Below are 23,906 nucleotides of genomic sequence, written 5' to 3'. Positions count from 1 at the left end.
GGTTACATTTTGGTGAGAATACGGATTAATGTGCGGATTGAGGAATTCTTTTGAAGGACTTTAACTCTGCTTGCATTGGCACAATGATACACTAGATACAACAAAAGGAGCTATGGTGACAACATTTAGCAGTGTGCCTTAATTACTACTTGGCCGGAATGGATCAAATAAAAAAAAAGGCATCATGAACTCAGGAATTGCATGTTAAAATCTCATTTATTCATCCCTGATATACAAAACAGTTATGCATTTTTCATTGTGAAAAACATCTCTTGACATTGTTCCGCTCTCTCAGGTTTGGCCCTCCAGTGTGTTTCCCAAACAGTCTTAAAAAGTGGATTCAAGATAGCCCTCAAAAACTGATGTACGGTTTAAAATCAAGGTCCGCCCCTAACTTAAGAAAGAACTCCATCAGACCATGACAAAAACAACATCATAATGTTGCATACAGCATGAATCACCAGAAGATCTCGGGGAAGGTTTCCCAAAAGCAAAGCAAAGAAGTGTTAATAGACAACATGGACAAAAGTCTTGTGACAGATGTCTTCAACTTAAAATCTGTATCTTTTCCTTGACTATTCAAGGAACAGTTGATGTTAGTTCAATTGTTACTGCTGTTATTAAAGGCTTGGGGGAAACCCTCCCTTTCCAGTAGTCAACTGTTGACACAAGCTCATGTGTGGCTCACTTCCAGTATACATTCATTTTTTGTACTTTTAAGATTTTTCTTTACAAAAATAAGGTTATCTTTGCATTCGCGCATCAATCAAAACACGGTTACGCGAGATGAACAACTGTTATTGCACAATTTGATTATCTGCATGTAGATCATCCAGAAAAAAAAAGGCAACCAAAAACAATTCCGAAGGACTATGATTACTCCAGACTAATAAATATGCATCCAGCTCTGTCGTCTTCTGCTGGTCCCCGATGAAATGAATGGTTGTTAAATGTTTATGAGGGTGAAGCTGACAAAGCCCGGTATGATGCAATGACGGAACTAATAAATAAAAGAACGCCTGCTAGCAGATCTCGTCGAGTCCCTGTGGTAGGCTAGTGAGACATTGGTTGCTGTGGCTATTTGTGCAAGCCCTGGTCAAGTCTCGCCATCTACGAAGTACCTCATCTACAGGTATATTGTGTAGAACTCCTCGACCACATCCAGAGCCAATCGCTATGACATGAAGAAGAGCACCATCACTCACACCATGCTGGTCCCTTTCATATGAGCCTCTCTTGGCATCATATTAAACGATAGTGTGTGGGACCGCCATCTCATTGTCCTCAATTCAGCTACAGGTACTTTTGTGCAGAACAAATTGAAACGTTTCAGACAGTACAGAATAATAAGAGAATTATCCACAATTTAATAAAAATGTAAAAAAAAAAAAAAAAAGCCCTCAAATCTCTTAGAAAGGGAATAGTTGACTTGTATTAAAGGTTGGTTAAGACATTAAATTAAGATTTTCTGTTACAGTCGTGATGTGATATACAAAGGTTATGACCATGATGCCCATCTCCTTTAAAAACATCTGTCAAGAAGTAAAGATGATTGGACAGGTGGGAGCTTGCCAACCAAAAACGTGAATTTGCTCTTGATGCAAATCCATGGCAATGGTATTTTTTTTCCTTAAGGGGCCGCCATGAATATAACAAGCACAAAGCTTTGTTGTAACGCCAGTGATGCATTCACTACACACGGGTCGGAGTGGACGTTATTCCCAGCAGAGCGAGACAAATCAGTGTTTTCTTTCCATTGAACCCACATTAAATATTAAATACACATGACTTACTGCCTGTCATGTCAGCCTCATTGCTGACTCTGAAAGCATGCTGCCATTAATACAATTATGGCTCAAATTTCGCCTGTCAACTTCGCTGCTGATAACTCAAGCAATAATTTAGTGGCAACATCTTTCAATTGATTATCTTTTTTTTTTTTTTTTTTTTTTTTTTTTTTTCCCCATCGAGTGGTTCTACCTTGATTGCATTCATCGAACTGATCCTGTTCTTATTTTGTCCTCCGGCAACGCGCAGGCCCCGGATTCTTGCATTATACAGCTACGGGGCTTCCAATAGTAATGGACGTCAGCTAATATAGCGATTCAAGACGGACTGATGAGGAGGACTCGAGTAGCTGGTTGGGTAATGAAAACTTGCATCTTACTGCCATCCATTTGCTCGCTGCTTCTCGTTCTCTTCCTCCCTTGCTTACGCGCTTGCCTTCCTTCCATTACCGTCCTCTCAACCTTCTCTGATCTGTCAGAGCTATATTTAGATGAGCAGGATACCTTGCGAGCGCTGCCACAGCCATGTTTGCGTGTACCATATGTCTGCGGCTAGTCACAGGGAAGGAGTGTACATTATTCAAATGGCTACAGGCGGTTGGGCACGACTGCCTGTTCCGACCGTGATCTTGAAGTGGCGAGAACACTAACGATTCACCTTTCCAGTGAGAAAAATCGTGCCGTTACAAAAATAGTGCCTATTCAAACGACAAGCGCGAGATAATAGAAAAAAAATACAGTGCATACAGTATCAATTATCGCCATTCTTACAGTACACGCAGTGGAAACACAAATGGAAGACTGGTTGACTATTGTCCTGACAATACAAGCAACGTGAACTACCCAACGTCTGCATTAGAAAATCCCTTTTAAAAAGACTTCACTACGTGCGGAGCAGGGATCAGCGTGTTATGTGTTCTGCTCGCCGGTGCAGTGTCTGCAATGGAGATTGCAAGATTCCTCGAGAGTTGATGGCAACAGTGAAGGGCGATGAGAGAAGAAGAGACTGGCGGAGCAGTAGAACTCTTTCCGTTATTAAATATTGATCCGAAGCCCTGAGGAATTTGGGGATTACGGACCGCAGCGCGTCCCGCCTTGACGCTTCCTCCAACTATTTTTGGGCATCACTGGGACTTTTCGTCAGATTCCGATGGGGTGCGTTCGCCGGGCAGCGACGTGCTCTTTTGGTGATCCCACAGCTTGTGGAGCTCAGTGGCCTCGTTTTCACTGCTGCTGGTGCCGCTGTCCCGGAAGCTGGCGAGTGGGGGGCGCACCTTCACGCCTTTCACTGTCACAGAGCCCTCGATTGCTTTACGAAGCTGGACGGACAGAAAACAGACACAAGGCAAGTCAGGTTGCTTGGGATGCTTGCGAGAGGGAAAGGACCGCAGGATTTTTTATCAGCACCAAGTTCAAAAGCCAGTGTCTGGTGTGGTAGTTCCCATGACATGGGTAACTTGCACATCTGTAAAGGTATATTAACCCATTAAGGCCTAGAGCGCCTGGCTAAACATCTCTCTAAAACCCAACGCTGTCTTTGGAATCACCCTCAAAAACCTATACTTTTCCCGAAAATTCAACACCTAGAAAATAATCAGTATCTCAACCCCTGTAACAGATGGAAACATAATTCCAAAAGAAATTGAAAGCTTAGACGTGTAGCTTTCAAATTGGCCCTAGTTTATTTTTTTTTTTTATTTTTTTTTTTTTAATCAGTGCAAGAGAAGCACTATTTTTAATTTTAAAAAGTTGACTGGTAAATACCATCCTCCGTTTGTTTACAGGATGTTAACGTTGTCTATTTTGCATGACCACAATTTACATCAAAAGTGAAGTAAAGGAAGAGAAAAGAATTCGATTTTTTTTCTTCCCTGTTCCAACCCCAGGTGTTACATATGACTCAAGTGCACCCAATGCTGCAGATGCTTCTAACTTTCCCTACATGTAAGTGACTTCAGATTTCTTATGCAAATTCTTAAACATCAGATTAGGCAACTGGCATAAAACCTTTTACTACCTTGTTCAATATCTGATCCACTCCTGCTTTCCTCAATTCATAATCACAAAGTAATCATCAATGACACTTTATTCTTCTCATATCTAGTTGTGTGCAACTGTATCCACAGAGTCCTCGCTATTTGACTTCTCTCATCATTGGAAAGTTTCAAAAAGCACAGAAAGATTTCTGTCTCTGTTGTTCTGTTTTTTTTTCTGTCCATATAGAGTACGGTAGTTCATTTTTTAAATGTCACATTTTGGCTTGTGAAGCACTTTTTTAATTCCCTGCCCTTTTGAATTTCCTTTATTTGATTATATTCCAGACTGCAACGTAATCCTATCTATCTATCCATCTATCTATCAGATGATGGGGAAAATAGGGGGCAAAAAAAAACTATCAAAAAATATTGAAAACAAATTTACCAATATGTGAATCCGAGGGTACCAAACGGCAAGAAAGCAGCGGCCCTCTGTATTTATATTTTCTCGTTTGGAAGCCAAGTAAATGTGTTAAGCACTGCATGTGTGTCTGAACTTGACTGCAAGTCTGTGAAACACTTGGAACCGCGATTGCTTTGCTAAAAAGTCATCTACGACTGCAAATGATGGTTCCCTAACACACTATTGGAGATCTTGCATTTTCCTGACAACTATCAGTTAGCCCATTCCAATCTATCCGAGCACAATTATGAACATGTGAACAAAACCATCCCTCCACTTCCATATAGACAGGCCAGTGCGCAGGCAGTGATGTAACAGCATGTCTGTGTGACAAAATGTTATGCTGGGAGAGCCTGGGCTTGATCCGCTTTGGATGGGCTATTGTCTGCTGATGCAACACAGAACAAAAACACCTAAATGTCGGGGACAAATAGCGCTGCAATTAGCACACAATCCCCTCCCCACCCATGGCCAATTCCCAAAGATTGGGAGTTTGGGTGGAGGGTGAGGGTAATTTGTTATTGGGGCAGACAGAGAGGGAAGGTGTGCATTCTGACAGAAAATGGACATTAAAAAGAGATGGCAGTATCAAAGAGCCTTTTGTTTGTCACTTTACATAAGTAGAGGGAAGGGTCCATCATTTTGACTGAAGTGTTTGCGTGCCTGTAATTTTGCCCGTACACATGCTGGTAAGTGATGGCAGCCAATGTTTAACACAAAGGGAATTCAAGTTTGAAAAATACAGGAGACTTCAATGTTCTTACCTCTTTAAGAGAAACAACCCCAATGAGACGTCCAATACTAGTGACATAGGCATGGTCAAGGCCCAGCAGGGAGAAGATGGTGTGCGTCTGGAAGGAAGAGAGCAGCAGAGATGAGAAACACTCTAAATAGGCACAGCAGGCACATTTACGTAGATAAAATCAGCAATTTCTTTGCTTTTGAAAAAATGTATTATGAACACATGACAGCGTTGTCTAAAATGATCCTTGTGCACAGGAGGCTGCAAAAGAGACATTCCAGCATGCATGCCTGATGAGCCGCTGTATTGTACTATGGGTTCTATTCAAGCATTTTTTAAATGCAGTACTGTAATCTAGTCCATTGGACACTATCCAAGAGAAGCCTCACACATGCCCTGTGTTCTTACACCACTATTTACAGTACTTGTTCATGCGCCTCAAGTTTTTTTTTTTTTTTTTTCAAAGGAAGACCTGACTAATGAACAAACAATAATAACATTAGAACCAAAAGTTTGCATTGTTGCATCAAGGAGAAGCTAAAAATGACACCTTTATTTTCATCTTTGGTTAAAAAGCACTCAGGCGGGAAGAGACACATCTCCAAAAAACCCTCACGACCAAAGATGGAGTTCTGTGCCAACAGGATCGTTTAGAGCAAACATGACTCAGGAAAGGTTATCAGTGAAAGACTAAATAAAGGCCTAGATACACCAATCCGACGTTGGTAAGCGTTGGGGCGTCTGATTGCACCTTCTGATTGTTGTAGCGAACACCGTCGTAACATCGGACCTCGTCAGGAAGCGTCTGGTGGGCGTTTCAGCAAGTTGAATCGGCGTCGCGAGTTGTGACATTTGGTCGCTCTGATTGGCTGTTAGCTAGCGACTCAGCGCACGGACTACGAACGGGAAATGACAAATGCGGATAAACAGTGAGCACGACTTTGCTGCCTTAATCTTCTTACAAGTATAAGAGCGAGGGTTGACAATGTAAGTATTTCAAGATACTGTGTCTGGAACGTGAGGGTAAACTTCGTGTGGGAGTTCATCGTGAGCGAAAAATATAGCCGAATGTATTGTTTACGTTTTTATAATCTGCCCCCGGCCAATAGCGTTCCGGTTGGATTTTTCTAACCATGAGGAATAGTGACTCCCGTCGCCGATGGTATGGAAGGGCATTACATTTCACGCAGGGGCAGAAGGTACTTTAATGGTCAGCGTCGGACAACTTGGTACCAATAACATGTTAAAATGTAATGGGGAGAACCTGAATGAGCATTAACTGAAGTAATTTTAAGGCGGAGACTTCTTCTTCCTGCATGTTGTCAACCACGGATCCATTAGAAAATAGGTTTTACTTACTCATTCCGAGTGTTTCCGACCCTCATGGAAGCTCGAGGAACTGTGGCTCTAGCAACCGGAAGTGCCGCAGATATAGCTCAACAGCTCGCTACGGCTACAGCTCGGAAAAAGCCGAAGATGAGGGGGCGCGAGATTCAAACGGCAAACGACACATTCTGAATTGTATTTAGTGATTAAACTGCTTTCTACCAACGACCTAATCACATTTTAATGACAGTTATGTATTGTAAAGGGGGTTCTAGAGGGCTCCAGAAAAGTGCTCAATGTTTGCACCCTGACCTTTAACAGCTGACCGCCTGTGAATGTTTTAGGGCTGTGGAGAGGAAGCCGGAGTATCAAGAGGCTTCTGTATTTTTACTGCAGTAACTTTATAATCGTTCCCATGGAAGGAAGCCAAGTTTCTAATCTGCTCAGCATCGCCTCTTTGTCAGCAAATAAGCTACATTCATTACACATACCCTTATCACTAAATGAGGTTGGAAGTGGCAAACCGAGCGGGCCAATGGAAGGAAAAGAAAAAGAAACCGCACAACTGCTTGGCTAAAAAGAAAAAAACAAAACAAAAAGATAAATATATAAAAGAGTGGACCTTTTGGAGCGGTTTAATGAACTGTTAAAGTTGGCTAGAAGAGTGAATGATCAAATCCATCGGGCGGGCATTGCTGACACTGGTACATAATTGTTGCTCTTTAAATCAGACAAAATCCTTAAAGAAGTCAATCCAAACATTTTCTTGACAAGAATATGTTCTATGCAGCCCTATTAGTCCAAACACGGCATTCTGATTACTATTACATTTGTGGAATATGAGTTAAACAGTAAAATCCACCTGTTTTTGTCCATCGCATGGGGCGTCCATGCAAGTGTGGGTATTGGGATTGTTCCACAGTTGCTTAGGGCTTGGATAACAACCAATCATGACTCAGCTTCAGAAAACAGGTGAGCCATGATTATTACCTGAACCCTGAGCAACTGTGATTTTCAGTCGACATAAAGTGAAAAAATGGCCGCCCCCTGAGATATACAAAACGGGTGGATTTGACTGCTTAAATCATATTCCACAAACACAATATTAATCAGACTGCCATGCTTGGACTAGCGAAGGCGCATAGAATATGTTATTGCAAAGATTTTTGGGGGGGATTGACTTCCCCTTTAAATTTATTGTGTAGATACTAAAGGAGAATAAAAAAAGTTGGTGTGTTGCAGAAAGGTCAAAAAGGAGAACAGCGTAAGATATTGAATGGCAAACGTACAATATCCACAGTTCATAAAGCAGCGGTCACCAAGTCCGGTCCTCAAGGGCACCTATCCTGCATGTTTTCCATCTCTCCCCGCTGCAACACACCTGATCATCAGCAAGCTTTTCAGAAGCCTGATCACGATACAGATCATTTGAAACAGGTGTGTTTCAGCAGGGAGAGATGGAAAACATGCAGGATAGGTGCCCTTGAGGACTGGACTTGGTGACCCCCTGGCATAAAGAGTATAACCATGCATGTCTGTAAACAGCATTGGGACTTACACTGGGCAGTATTTATGATGCTGAAGGAGATTGTGTGTGGTGTTGGCTTTTAGTAGTGTGCAGTACAGAACGGAGATGGATAGGACACGGGCGCTCTCTCTTAAATGTTTAAAAGGTATCAGCCCGCACCCAGACAACAAAGGACAAAGAGAAGGAAGTATTCTGAATGGAGGACATTAGATACTGCCGCAGCTGCAACCCACAAAGAATTAGTAGCTGACATGTTTGGAAACACTACATGATCGCACCCGTTGGGGTGTGTGTGTGTGTGTGTGTGTGTGTGTGTGTGTGTGTTGCACAAGCACACTACTGAAAGAGTGTTTTTGACAGCATGTTGCATAGAAAACACAATCAACACAAGCAAAATGTTACTCTAAAGTCAAGCTGAAGGTAAAGGATTTGAAAGATACTGTGCCAATTTGTGATCTGTATTCACCAAATAAACGTGCAATGTCCTGAAATAAACATTTTACACAAGTGCTGCACACAAATTTGAACAATAAGTAACAACAAACCGACGGGGTGACCAGGCCGGTGACAACTAAACTTCAGGGAGGGTGATGAAGGGTTGCCATGGCAATGAAGGAGACACCATTTTTCATCGTCTTATGTATGTTGCCATTTCGATTTCAGATATCACAAGAGTTGTTTATCCGCCAGAAAAAAAATAGTACCCACCTTCGGGCTTCTGTTCCAAATACAAACTGCGACTAAACCACCCCCCCCCTCTGAGCAAAGTTTCCCCGTGAGCAAGCCTTACACGTTCACTCTTCCGATTTGAATATAACTCAGCGGGGGAATGGGGGGCTGGGGTGTGGGGGTTGCGGGGAGCGGGGGAAAAGAAGCCTCGCCGCATTGAAAGGAGCTGCCGGCCAATGTCACGGTGAGCATTTCGTTTCGTAGAGCTCACAGTGCAACAGCTGTATTTACAATCAGACCTTGTGCAGTGAGGTGCGTTCCACAAGCTGGAATGGGGCAGGGTCAATCTTGCAGTTGTTAAAGTTGACCTGCTCATCAAGCTGCATCTCTTCCCACTCTGCAATCTACAAAAGACACGCACACATGCACACGCACACGCACACGTGAGAGGATAGTGTAAGTTAAATAAGAAGAGAGAACAGCACAAATGAGATAAAACATTTATGTTGAATGTAGGATTTTAAACCACCCTAAAATATATACTATTATAATTATATGAAATGCTTATTTTGGGCCTTATATGGGATAGTCAAGAAGAATAAAAAGCAGGAGTATTTTATTTGGCGTTCAAGACTCTAAACTTCTTTGAAGCAGTATATCAAATTAGAAGTAGTATTTTTTTTTATTTTCTTGAATGTGAGCAGACATGTTTATGCAGTCAGTAGAGTAGCCCCTGCTTGCCCTTAAAATGGTGACACTTAAAGGCACATTTTGATTCTGAGCTATAAACCTGGAGCAATTGCACTCCGGAAAGATGCTCAGAGGAGATCACAATCTTTTTGTGTGTGTGTCGTCAGCCACCACACGAGGCATACAAATTATTGTATAGCACCCCCTAAAAATCTGCTCCTTCTGAAAGCCAATCAGTGGACTGGGAACCACACTAAAGTGGTCTAAATCATATGTGCTGCATATACAGCATAACAGTCGATGACGGAGCTGAGTGGTGAATCAGGAGGGCGGGGGGAAAGTGATGATGCGGCAGACGTGAGGGATGAGGAGGACGAATTCAAAATGATGGCGTACGACAGAAGAAAATAGAAATGTTGGTGCTGGATGACTTATACATAAAAAGCTCGACGGACATGGTAATTGAGATCTATTGGAATAGTTGAAGAGTGTGATGTGCAAGTTTCAGAACACTGGCAGAATGTTAAAGGTGATATATTACGGTAAAGTGCGCTTTTTATTGCTTGTATACAAATACTGTAGTTGGGTCTCTGATGTGCCTGCACACCAATCAAGCGTGAAATCAGAGTAGAAAGCACATATTTTGTTTTCTGCCGGTTTCTGAGAATCTGAGCCGTATTATTCTACTCTACATTATAACCACCTCCACATTGAAGTCTTGGCAGCGAGGTTGGCGGCTACCCAGAGTCACTTTCATGGCTAAACTAGCAAGTGGTGGCTTTACGCAAACGCCATCCATTTGCAACGTGGTGGGTTGAAATACTACGTATGGGGCCAAACGGTAAGTAGAGCAGCATTTTACTGAGTGCACACTTTAGCGCTCGTGTCTTAAGTCTTGGTGTTGCCTCCACGAGGGAAAACACAATCCATGCAATCTTGTAGGAGCTTTAGACTCACGGTTGAAGTGCACCAGTGGTCTTACCTCTCTGATCGTCATATCATCTTCCACATCGCCGTCGTCCTGCAGATGTAAATGGGACCAAAAAAAAAAAAAAAAAAGTCACAAAGACCAAAGATTACACGCACTTGATTCAACTGTAATTTAAAGGAAGCGTATGGTCAGTATGCTATGATGTATGCACTCTCGCCGGCTATTATTTGCACTTGCAGGGTTTCTATCGTTGCAGCAAGTGGAATGACACATTACAGACACATGGTCACCCATGCATCACATCATGAGCGTTGCACTGCACTGCACGGCTGTCCTCAAGACAGGTGGACAGGAATGGAATGAGTGACTAAAGGAGCGACTACAGTGCATTTAATGAGTGAGGGAGTATGATGTATGAGATTTCGGAGCCGATGATCATTATAATGATGGATTGTTACCACCCTCAGAGCCTCCGGCTGATCATTTCGGATTCGACTTTGCCAATGCTATTTGACAAGCCGGAAAATCATAATCTTCTTCCTTGAAGAAAACACCGGGAATACAGTGTGTGTTAAGTAATCTGCTGGCAAACGGGCATTTATTTGCTCTCAATCCAATGTGTGTGTTGTGGAAAAATGGGAGAGAAAAGTAAGCGAAACCCTGGGGCTGATGGGAGCTTGAGCTCATTTATCCTCATCGCTGCAGAGGACGACCTGTTGGTAACCCTAGCAACTGCAGCCGTGGGGTAGAAAGAGGTGCTCGACTGCAGCATTATGCAAGCAGAGGGCAGTTGGAAAAACTTTGCTTCTCTTCGAATGAAAATCTTTTCAGCCTTTGTATACACGCGGCACACTATTTTGACAAACATAGTAGGGCACACCTCTTTTCATACAGACAATAATTAAAACAGAGTATGATGAATACATTTTTTGTTAAAGCTGACTCAACAAGCACAGACTGTCTGACAGTCTTTTGAACAAGTCCATGGTGATCTGACCTCACAAATGGGAAGAAGCGGGGGCGAGGGACTTTTACAGACACATTTCAAAAGACCGGAAGCTGTTATAGCTCCGTATTGATGCAGATGGATTTCAAATTGGAAGTCATAGAGGATGTTTTAGAAGTCATACTTAGGCTGTGACAATGGTAACAAAAGGTGTCTATGTATTGCGGTAAAACATTGCGAGACGTGTCTGAAATATGAATGGGATTTTGTAGGGTGATTCCAAAAACGACCTTAGGTTTTAGAGAGCTGTTTAGAAAAGGAGCTTTAGGGATTAATGGGTTAACATTGTCTTTGTGGAATATGAGTTAAGCAGCAAAATACACCCGTTTTTGTCCATTTCAGGGGGCGCCCATTTTGTCACTTGTGTCGACTGAAAATAACATCACAGTTGCTCAGGGCTCAGGTAACGACCAATCACAACTCACCTATTTTCTGAAGCCGAGACATGATTAGTTGTTTTCTGAACCCTGAGCAACTGTGATGTCGTTTTCAGTCGACTGCAAGTGGCAAAATGGCCGCCCCCTGAGATGAACAAAAACGGGTGGATTTAACTCATATCCCACAAACGCAATATTAATCACCATGCCGTGTTTCAACTAGTGGCCCTGCATAGAACATAATAAAACATTTTTTGGTGTTGACTTTCCTTTTAAATGAAGAAAATGAAATGAAGGGCACACAGAAAAAAACTCTTTTCGCACGCATTTTGAATGGAGTCATGCTGAATATAATACAAGTACTGGTAATGACCAAGAACAATGGAAACAGAAAAACTAGTTTCACGGCGTTAGATTATGTAATGTGTATCGCTCAAAATTACATTTAAGTAGCAACCAACAAAAGCTGGTCATTGAACATAAGGTCACTTACTGTATAATATAATAATATTTAGGACTGCAAAGATTGATTTTCAACTTCGATCACTAGAATTAAACCAACCATTCCTTTTTTGGACATGCTTTCTGGGTCCTGTTGCTTTGTCCGGAGTGTGATATTTTAGTCTAAATGGATCAATTATAATGTATTTTCACTACAATGGATTCAGTTAAACTGATGTAAGGAAAAGAAAAAAAAACTTATGTAACATTGTGTTTTTTCCTGTTTGTTGCTTGAATAGCTGTTTAAATTGTTAAAGTCATAAAAAAAGACATTCTAAAGTTTCTCCCTCGTGCTCATGTTTCTAGTAATGATGTTTCTCCAAGCGACTGCCAGATACTAAATGGTGCAAGAGGGGAACATTACAACAGTAATCACATGCAGGCAATTAACTGCTGATTTTCCTGCTTCTAATGATAACTTCTTTGCTCATCGTTAACAAATTCTATTACTGCCTTACCACCACATCGGATTAGGAGGCAAGCTTTAACACCATTGTTAATGGCTTTGTGGTTAATACAATGGCGAGGAGAAGGATAATGCTCAGCTCTGCTGTACTTTTTTTCTACATCATCCATTCTCTAATATTCTTGAAGATGGAGTTACAAACCAATAGTATGACGCTAACACAAGATGGTGATAGTTTTTCAAGTCAAGTCAAATATATTTATATAGTCCTTAATCACAAGAAAGTCTCAAAGGGCTTCACATGCCTTGGGTTGACAAATATTACTGATATCCCCTGATTTTAAACCCCGGGGGGGAGGTAAAACTCCCAAAAGGTTTTTCTTTTAATATTATTTTATGGAAATTCAGAAATTATAACCTAACAAACGATAAAACCGATTTCTGCTTTACACAAATGGTATAATTAATTTGTGCCGTTGTATTTCCATTCCCCCCATAAAAATATAGTGAATTATGCATTTACCTGAGCTTAACTGATATGTACTGTTGATAAAATTAATGTATAATTTATTGGTAGTTTTGAAAACACAGAACATTAACATTTCAAAACATCTGCTTGGGCTTCAACTAAATGCAAAAGCAATGAAATCTGTATTTGGCCTCAACAGTTGGAGGCTCCAGCTGTTACAACCACTTAGCTCATGTTCTCCCTCTGTCACGGAGTGAGAAATCCTCCAGCTACTTTTTTGATGTAATGTAATGTTGGGTCAAGGTGTCCTTTCATCTCTTCAACTGGACAGCATTTGACCACAGAAAATGATCTTCCCATGCACCAGAGGTGGGCAAACTTTTATGCTCAAGGGCCACATTGGATTTTTAAACGAACTGATGGGTCAGCTTGTTAAGAGGTAGGGTATTTAAAAAAGAAAACAAGCAAAATATATGAAATAATATTCATTTGTTATGTTTGCAATACTTTAAATTAATTTCACATTTCAGTCTATATGTAAATGTGTTCATAGTTTATTTTAGTTCAAACCCAAATATTTTTTTAAATTATTGAGAGGAATTAATTTCAAATGAACAGATACAATCTAATAAACGTATTAGAGAAAAAAATACAGATAAATTAATGCAACAAATATTACTTTACTTGTGGCCTGGATTTAAGAACGGAGCAGGCCGTATGCGCCGCACGGACCTTACTTTGCACATCCTTGATTTATAAACTATTGAACACATGTTTTAAGATGGGGTTCGCCATAGTTGTGTGAAATTATTCCTAGAACTGTTCTGCTAGACTTCCGTTTGACAAATCCATTTACATCCATCTTCATATTGTTTATTATTTATTATTGTTTTAACTGGCTCCAATTTGCCTCTTCGGGCTAAAATGTTTTCTCCCCCTTTCTTTCAGAGTAAAAAAGGTGAAGAAATTTAGTGCAAAAGTTTCGATCATTTTCTTCATTTTTCTCTCTGGGTGGTAGTTAATGCAGTGATGTGTGAAACATACTCAGAGGTCTTTTTAAACTGGAGAACTATTTAAAGTGGTTAGTCTACAACCCACTTTGTTCACCCAGTGGTAAAAGGACACAATTCAACTCACTGTTTAGTTTTCTGCAAGTGTCAATTCAATATGTTGAAGCTAAGTATTAAAAAGATGCATATTGCCTTGAGATTTCCCCCAAAAGACGGCATACGAAATGAAAAAAGAAACAACAGCAAACAAACAAACGAAAAAACCTGAGCCCACAAGCCATCATAAATAAAGCATGACAGCATTATGAAAACTCAAGAAGGGGAAAAAAATAATGAGAAAACTGAGACAGAGACTGGGCGTCATCATTTCTCTGAAACAGACTACTGATGTCATTTACTCTGCATCAATATTTCACAACCAAGATAGAGGGAGTGGAGGCAGGATGGAGATGCGAAGGCTTTTGAAAAGTCAGAAAGATGGACGAAGAGCGTGATGCATAGACACATCCAAATTCCCAAGCAAACAATGAGCTAATACAGAAACTGTGAGCCTAACGAGATTTCTCCTCTGTCACAGGAAAAAAACAGGTTTGAAAAGTATATTAGGATAACGTCAACCAAACTCTTGACCGGGCCCACATAACATTAGAAAAAGTCTGAGGAAAGGCTGTTATCAACATCACCGTTTGACAACATTAAAAAAAACCTGCTTATAATAGGACAAAAGGCCAAAGCCGTATGAAATGCACCCACTGGCGCCACAAGGCTTTGTTATGTATGACTTCACTGTCAAGCTGCAATGACTAATATGCTTCAATGCCCACTTAACACATCCAAAAATGAACTAATAATGACGTTTTCTCTGCACTGGCTACACAGCGTGCCTATAATTATAATCTTGATACATTGTTGGACTACCGGTCCGTCTTATTCTTAACCGTAAGTGGCAGATAATTGCCCTGTTGTTCAACAATTAAAACAAATAGCGGCTTTTTGAAAGAGCAGCAACAGAAGCACATAGATGTGTTGTGTTATTGCTGGGACCGCGGCTTGGTAGAGAAAGGATATGCAAAACTTGCTAACGAAGAGCTGCTGTTAGAGGAAGCAATACGATATCAGGTTTATGAGTGCACCACACATCACTATGAAAGAAGCACTTTACTTTTACACTGTACTTCGATTTTATTTAGGGTGGATTCACACCTTCACTGTTTGGTCCATTTGAATAAAACGGATCATGCTTCGTTTCCCATGCTGGTCCGGACCTTTTATGCAGGTGTGAATACACACAAACGAATCCTGGCGCGGACCAATCAACCGGACCGAGACCCACTTTTGGAGGTGGTTTCTGTGCGCTTCCAAACGGACATGGTACGGTTCACTACAGGTCTGAATACAAACCACCGCCGATCCGCACCAATTACAGGATACGAGTGACTTTTGGGCTTATCTAGGCACTGTTGCCCATCATTGTGGGAAATATTAGCCCGTAATGAATGTTGATCATATGTGATTCTTTGTCTTTTCGTGCTGCTAGCATGTTATGAGTCAAAGAGTACACGCTCCTGCAGGTTATTCCACGCATTCGCAGGAGCTGTTACAAAATTTAGAAACATGGCATTGCAAAACCTGTATTACGCTAGATGGTGGCAGCAAACTTCCCCTCATATGGCTAGCATCAATTTAAATTGGTTTGCTTCTATTGGAAGGACAATGTCAGCTGACTTTGGGCGAAAGGCAAGACAAATGCTGGACTGTCACAAGCAAATCGCAGGGCGCACATTGCCAACCATTTGCCCACACATTCACACCCATGGACCATTTCCATTTTCCTTCAGTTAATCTAACACGCTTGTTTTCGGAATGTGGGAGGGAGCCGGAGTACCGGGAGAAAACTCATGCAAGCACTGGAAGAACACACAGGAAGGCTGGAACTGACATTCTGAAGCTCACCACAGTGAGTCAAACATAACCACTAGTCCGCCGTGCAGCCCGACAAATTAATATGAATCGCCTACATGTAGGAAGTACAGATTTGCAAGTGCTGGAAACGTATATTTTAACATTCAAAGGTTTGCAACGAATAACATTCAGCTTACCCCAAAGAAAGCCCTTAGGCTGGGTGGTGGCTCCTGGTGAAGGGAACGGCATTACATATGGTGTGAAACAATCAATTTATTCTGTTCTCGATGCTGGCGTGATCACGTGACATTTAATAATGATTTTTTTGATTTATAATATATCATGTACCATCATGTCAACGCAAATGTTTTATGGGCTGATTTTTTTCCCCCAAATTTACAACGAGATGATTAAATCAATGATTGCCGTCCAATAATGCGAATACAGTAACTTGTAATTTGACAGAGGGCTACGTTAATGTCAAAGAATTACAATTTTTCAATGCACTTTCCATGCACTATTCTTTATCACTGTAGTGGTTTCTTATAAGCTGTTGTTCAAACAGGCCTTCTTATGAAACAATATGATTATTGTGATACAGTATGTACGGCTGCATGCACAGGAGAACGCCCCATTCGGAGTTTCTAATCCACAGAGCATCACAGACTTGCAAAGACAACAATCTGACTTTGGGTCACTCCAGAAAGGCAATGCCTACACTGGGAGGCCGTCACTGATTGGACACCTCGGGTGACACAGTTGGAGGATGGAAAGAACAGCATGCCAGGTTTGAACAGCCTCAAACTTGTAGAACACCTGACCACTTGTTTTTCAAATCAAGTAATATGAAAGTTGGATGAAGATGTTTTGGAAGGCTTCTGGAGCCACGGGCGTTCAATTTAAAAGATAAATAAGGTTTTCGAGGATAAAATGTGTGATGTAAGCAATCAGCTATGAACCAATGAGGTCTGGTCATTAAACAAGATATAATTGTGTGGATATGAATACAATAAGTAATCTTTTATTAAAATTTACAGTATTTGATCAATTAGACAAATCTGATATTGGCATGACGTTGACCGCTTGACACATATTCAACAAAGAGTGGCTTGCTACTTGCTGTTACCAAGCAGAATGTTTTAAGGGATAACTAACAGCTCTGTATAACTCGCACGCATGGTAATTTGTTTTCTTTTTAAAGGAGGGCGATCTTGGCTCAAATGCAGGGAATAAAAGGTGTGGATAGAATTGACTTAGATGGCTTTCTCTGATTAAGTATTTCAAAGCAAACTTTCCACTGTGCAGGCCACTATTTTAAATGTATTCATCAAATGCGATGCTTATGATGTTGCCTTTTGTGCACATTTATCCATTCTTGATTAAATAAATGTTTCATTAAACATATATGCTACTGGACTTCTTACTGGTCTTCTCACACACAATTGAAGACCATACATATTTTTGGGTACGTTATTGTTTTAGTAGTCATTGACTCACAAAATACAGATAACTTTTTCAATCTATTTTTGTTCAAATGTGAATTATAAAATGCAGTTTTGGTGGTTGAGTATGCTTGTTTGATCCTCCGACATGTGGATTTGTACATCAAATTGGTTGTTTTTTGTTTTTTTCTATATCTATCTACAGTATGTATGATATGTTTGCTTCTTTAATAACAAAAATTAGTGGTATACTTGCTTGATTTACCTTGATCAGTTACAGTAAGTGTTCTGGTGCGCACTGAAAATTCTGATAATGCAGACTAGTGAGAATGGTTTCACCCGGTTGTCAGGCAGCAAGAAATAACCGTGGGCATTACAGTGGTCAAATGTTCTCCACAACCTCTCCTGACCTTTGGAACAATAAAACAGATAAGGCAAAATGGAGCTAAGTTTTGACATGTCATGGAAGCAAGCAACTACAGGCAATGGGAGGTCAGCAGCAAGGTTATAGGCTTAACAAGAAGAGACTGTTCAAAAGTTGTTGGCACAATGGCACAGATGGGCTTGGGGTCAGCATTGTCCAGATCAAAGGCCATTGGCATGCGCAATTAGCCCTGGAATGGAATGGCAGGGTGATAACATTTCTGATTGGCTGATGAACCTGTTACCCGGCGGAATTCCTGGCATTTGGGTTGCCCCAAATGAAAGCTCTTACCACAACAGATATCCGGACTCGTTTTGACTGCCTCCTGTTGTCAGGAGACACGGGGCTCTCGACATTGTTGTTTTTCTTCCACCAACCAATGACAAGCAGACAACATTAAAAACACCCTTAACAGCTAAAGAAACGGAAAACAAAAAAAACGAACAAAAGAAAACCCAACAAACTTTCCTCCGAAGCCTAATGTACCTTGTGAACAGACTGCAATGTTGTGGAAAATAAAGTAAGAACAATAGTTGTAGTTTCAAAGAGGGAAAAAAAAACTTCAAGTTGATACCTTGGATACAATACTCAGACAAAATGGAAAATAATGTCTGTATTGACGTCGGCTGAGATAGCAATGTTGTTCATCGGATTTATCTGCTTGTGTGGGAGGTACTGTACTATAAAGTGTGAGGCCTGTGTGTGAAAGTGCGAAGAACGTGTGAAGAGCATGTCGTGAGCCACTGCGTGTGTTGTTTGTGTACGGTTGTTGGGTGCGCTCAAGGACAGGGCTGTCTTACCTCCATGAGTTCTGCATCTGGACTGGCGCAAAACAAGTTCTTTAGACTAGAGTTGCTCGAATGATCCTGTGTGCCTACAAGACAAAATCCCCAACATTGTCACACAACCGTAATCTTCAATGGACTTTTCAATGAGCAATAGTAACGTCACAAGCTCCCAAAATCTCAAGATTTTGAATTTGACTGAGAATTCTTTGGAAAGATATGGCTCAAAGCTGCTCTGAAGATGTTGACCAGTCAAGCATGACATCAGCAAATCTTTGGGACTTTCGTTCAACAAACAGCAAACACACTACAAATGTGTTTTGCAATGTCTTTGTGTGACACTATTCACAATTTTCTGGGACTTCTTTTTACACTCCTATATTGTAGAGTAAGTTGTGCGAGTAAACAAATGCAATACATGATCTGAAAAATGAGTAGGAATGAAGTTGACCTGTGAGCCCGGAGACCAGTGTGATGTATCAATGATTCTCCGTAGTTAAAATGGTCAATATATATAAATCATATTTTATTTACAGTATATAGCACTTTTCATACATGAAAATGCAGCTCATAGTCCTGTGCAATAAAAACATCCAAAATACAACACAATACAATAACACAATATATACACTGACACTGCCGAAGTACCAATTTTTTTCCAAGATGAACTAGTCTACCGAACATTGAGAAATACAGATATGTGTGACAGTATAACACACCAATGGGGATATCAGTGGGCCGCTCCACCACAGAGGGTCTCTTCAGAGCAGGTTTCAAAGGCTTCTGAGGAACTGGATGAGTAGGGCTGAATGATGATTCCTCAGTAGAGATCTGAAAACACACATACAAAAAACAAAAACAAAACAAAACCCAAACAATAAATTAAATAATTGGTCACCTTTAAATTACTGCATCATGAAAACCTCAAATTAAATTAAATCCATCCATCCATCTACTTCTGCTTATCTGCAGTCGGGTCATGGGCGCAGCAGCCTTAGGGCCTAGATACACCAATCTGACGTCAGTAAGCGTTGGTGCGTCTGATTACACCGTCTGATTGAATCGGCATCGTGAGTCGTGACATTTGGTCACTCTGATTGGCTGTTAGCTAGCAAATCGGCGCACGGAGCACGAACAGGAAGTTGACAAATGCGGATGCGAACAGTGAGCACGCCTTTGCTGTCTTCATCTTCTTACAAGTACAAGAGTGTTGACAATGTAAGTATTTTACGATACTGTGTCAAGAACGTGAGGGTTTACTTCGCGTGGGAGTTCATCGTGACTGAAAAATATAGCTGAATGCTTTGTTTACGTTTTTATAATCCGCCTCTGGCCAATAGCGTTCTGGTTGGCTTTTTCTAACCATGAGAAATGGTGACTACCGCCGCCAAGTAGAGTTGAGTAGTCTCCCCATGCACCCTCTAGGACACTGTTGAGGGTGTAGAGCTGACCTACTGTTTTACGACCTGGACAAAAACTACACTGCTTTTACAGAATCAAAGACTCGACTTCCCGACAAACCTCCCGTCCCCAGAAACCCAGAATAGACCTTATCAGGGAGGCTGAGGAGTGTTATCCCCCCTGTAGTTGGAACACACTCTCCGGCCTCACTTCACCACCCCAGTCTGCGAATCCAGGTAGTGTTCCAGATGGATATTGCAAAGGTGAGTCAGCAAGACAGCACCACAAAATCCAAAGCCTTTAGGAGCTCTGGGTGAATCTCATCCACCCCCGGTGGCCTGCTACCAAGGATCTTAAGGTTATAACGCATTCTGAAATTTCACTTAAAAGCTGAATATATCAATTCTTTGTGAGTAGTGTATTGAAATAATATCCCTTATTAAAAAGAGGCCTTTTACGTCCAGACAGCTAGATTACCTGCAAGGAACAAGCCCGCTAAAAAGTAATATATGGTACAATGTTTATGCCGCAAAATGTTCAAAACTGAAGACTCATTCTGTCAGAAAAATCACAAAGTGTTAATATGGTTCTTAATTTATAATCAGGTTTAGTTGTCTCCAAGGAAATGTGTAAAAGCGCTGTAAGCAGCAAGGGATCAATGAAACCAAGACGTTCAATTTTCCGTGACCTCTGACCTGGAAGCGGACCTCCTGACTTGCTCTCTGGTGGTTATTTTCGAAGTCAGAGTTAGAGACAACAGACAGCCGCTTCTTCTCTGCTGTCGCCCGCTCTCTGATGAACTCCAGGCGGCGAGGTCGTCCTAGCTGCAGGGACAGCAGCGACTGGAGCTGAGCACGCTCAATGGAGCCCAAGAGAATCATGGACGCTGAGGGACAAGTACGAGAGGGAAAAACGTGAAGACAGTACAGTAATATAAAGAAGTTGGAGGGGTTGTGAGAAAATGAATGACAATGAGTTTAGAGCAGAGAGGGGCAAGTGAAGCACTATTTTTAATTTAAAAAAATGGAGTAGTAATTACCATGCTGTGTTCTCTTACAAAGACGTTGAAATCGTCATTGTCTACGAACATATATCTTAACCATACATCACATTTGGATGGCTTCACGGCTTTAAAGTCCGCGAGCGTGTCATCTACATCACTGCCGTGACTTGATTGATGGCGTCCGCCATTACTCCGCAAAAAAATTCTGGATATGCTCCGACAACTCACGACACCGTCACATGTATATTCTGATGTATTTCATTGGCTTAGAGACCGACAATTGGATTAAAAAAAGAAAATTACGTATACGCTCTCCGGCTTTAAAGAGAGAAACACGCAACAGCGTTCCACTGTCCTAAACCAACAGACAACAAAGGGTTTGAAGCAAACAACAAAATAACGACATACTGTATTTTTTTTCCGAGTGCAAAGTGCTCTCTTGCAAAAAAAAGATTACCAAAAAAAAACAAACAAAAAAACTAAAAAAATCTACATAGCCAATGGTAAAAAACTAAGTAGCATAAGCCATGAGGTCCACCATGCAACATGAATGGAACATACTTCCTTAGTCCTTAGTTCTGTGGGGTGAGTCATGTCAAATTCACCACATTAGAATGTCAATTTCAAACATTAGGCATTAAATATCATATAATGAATGTACACCTTTTTTAAAAAACCCTAGATTACCAGTAAACATCTAAATTATGTGATGTTTTTTTAATTCCCAGCAACCTTATGTATAATACCCACCTCGATCTTGGATAGTTTTGCAAAAACACTTTTGTTTAAAAAAAAAAAAAAGTGATTTATACTTCAGAAATTATTGTATGTGCATTGGAAGAAGGGAAACAAGGAACTTTATTCTACAATTAAGAATAGTAGAAGAAAGAGATCAGAGGCAAGAACACATCAGTGACAGTGGGAATAAAACAAAGAAGGGAAAGGGGAGATTGAAGATGAAGGCTCAGGAGGATGAAATGAGACAAGATGACTCATTTTACAAAGAAAACATTAGCAGATTGGAGGAGATCATACCAAACAGCACTGCAGGGAACCCGGCAGTTAGTTACATAACTTTTTGGCATGTAGAGAATATAAACAATATAATTTTAAATGTACAATAATTTTACAATAACTTGTAACGAAATTATTAGATCCCCTCGAACCTTTTGACCTTCTGCCACAGTTCAGGCTTCAAACATTAAGATATAAAATTGGATTAATGCAGTGGAATGAAATTTATATCTATCGATATCTGTATACAAATAAATAACTTTAAGAAAAAAAAAGTAAAAGTTATTAACTTTTCTCTCAATGCAGCCAAATGACTCCAGAAGTTCCCCAATGATTTCTGAATGATCCAATGTTGAGCTAAATGACTGATGATGATAAATAGAGTCCACCTGTGTGTAATCTAGTCTCAGTATCACTGCACCTGCATTGTGATGGCCTCAGAGGTCTGTTAAAATAATAATTGGAGCAAAAAGCATCAAGAGTGTGCAAAATACAAAACAGATAGAGACATACCCCAAAATACTTGCAGCTGTAATCGCAGCAAAAGGACTTTTCAGTTTTTTATTTCTATTTAAAATTAAAATAAAAAAAGTTAAAACTATCAGAAATTTAGCCCTACTTCACGATTGTGTCTCACTTGGTGTTGATTCTTTACCAAAAAAAAAATCTCATTTTACTCATTTTATATCTATGTTTGAAGCCTGAAGTGTGTTAAAAGATCGAAAAAGTGAAGGGGCGGCGGTGGTTGGGATTTAAATAATTTCGTATATGCAGTACTTTTCAGATTTTTTTTTAATTGTAAAAAAAGTTTAAAATATTATACAAATTTAGTTCCACTTAATGTTTGTGTCCCACTTGGTATTGATTCTTCAACCCCCCTTAAACAAAAATAAGAAGGCTGAAATGTTGCAAAGTGTAAACAAGGGCGACTAATACTTTCGCAAGGCACTCTACATACTGCACATGTGTGTGTCTCAGTTTGCTTGCTTTAAGTAAGTGGTTCCCAAACATTTTGTAATCAGACTAACATTAATAACAGATACTGCAACAACTACATTACAAATATCGAATGAACAAATAAGGAATTATATTGTCAGGCAGCTTTCTGATTGACTGCACTAATAGAGCAATTCGCCTGTAACGGGAACAAAGTTAACAACTGACTGACTGATTGAGAGCCACTTGAAATAAACTTTGGCTGTGAGCAGACTTTATTAATCCCATAAGGAAAATGACATTGAAATTGGCCCATTCAAAAGACAGTCACTGACTAAAATGAGTCTGAGAACACATTTTAATTTGCCCATCTCCAGTGTATATATGTCCAATAGTGCAAGATAACCTGTATAACTAATCATAACATTTAAACTTCATTAACTCCACTGATGTTCAAAAACAAACACGCCTGGAAATCTGCGCTGCTTGTTCCCCAGTAACACCGTCTGTATTGACACCCGCGCAGCTCCCCATGAGATACAATGGTTCCCTCGCTATATCGCAGTTCACCTTTCGCGGACCCGCTACATTGCGGAAAAAAACAGTGCTGTTTTTTTACTGTGTACCCCCCCCCATTATATTCTGCGTCCTGATTGGCTAAAGTACTGTACACCAACCTGAATACTTCTCCTCCATCCCATGTCTAGCATAGAATGCGTTTGGCTTACTATATTTAATTTCGTGAGGGAGAAGAGGAAGAAGAGGACACAAGTGTCAATAAAGATAAGAGCATTGATTTACACTTGATGGCTTGGCAACTATGGGAGCTGCTGCAAGACCCGGGACCCTTTCATGTTTTGTTTCGTTTTCTAATCTAATCAATGGTGGCATGTCACTTTCTTCTCGTCTTCTCGCCCAAGAGAGACAAAAGAGACAACAACTACCTATGTTTTTCTCTCGGAAAAGGAGAGTAGAAAAAAACGCTACAGCGAAGCCACGTCAGGACAGAGGGAGGACAGTCAGAGGAAGCGTGAGATATGCGCGAGTCAAAATTGATAGCTTCTTATGTTTGCAAATTCATATGTTGTTCAATAAAATTAAATTCATCACTTCAATCA

The 23,906-nt window shown here is 40.6% G+C and overlaps 1 protein-coding gene across 2 annotated transcripts in view; it reads right to left on the bottom strand.

Moving 5' to 3' along the window:
* Positions 1-197: 197 nt before the first annotated feature.
* clcn2c (chloride channel 2c) overlaps positions 198-23,906 on the bottom strand; it is a 94,117-nt gene continuing 70,408 nt past the window's right edge. Inside the window, exons 17-25 of one of the 2 annotated variants that reach the window (XM_086035625.1) lie at positions 20,531-20,721; positions 19,154-19,265; positions 18,450-18,523; positions 17,941-18,015; positions 15,981-16,013; positions 10,164-10,202; positions 8,791-8,895; positions 4,991-5,077; positions 198-3,106 (exon numbers count right to left, since the gene is read on the bottom strand). In XM_086035625.1, the coding sequence (XP_085891751.1) occupies positions 2,912-3,106; positions 4,991-5,077; positions 8,791-8,895; positions 10,164-10,202; positions 15,981-16,013; positions 17,941-18,015; positions 18,450-18,523; positions 19,154-19,265; positions 20,531-20,721 (911 nt within the window). In that variant the 3' untranslated portion in view covers positions 198-2,911. The remainder of the gene's footprint in view (positions 3,107-4,990; positions 5,078-8,790; positions 8,896-10,163; positions 10,203-15,980; positions 16,014-17,940; positions 18,016-18,449; positions 18,524-19,153; positions 19,266-20,530; positions 20,722-23,906) is intronic. The other variant, XM_086035624.1, reaches the window with a different exon arrangement.

This window comes from Filicampus tigris, chromosome 7 (genome assembly GCF_054856515.1).
Source record: "Filicampus tigris isolate MCC_2025a chromosome 7, RoL_Ftig_1.0, whole genome shotgun sequence".
NCBI lineage: Eukaryota > Metazoa > Chordata > Actinopteri > Syngnathiformes > Syngnathidae > Filicampus > Filicampus tigris.
Note: the sequence above shows the minus strand (reverse complement) of the source record. Positions and strands in the feature narration are given on the sequence as shown.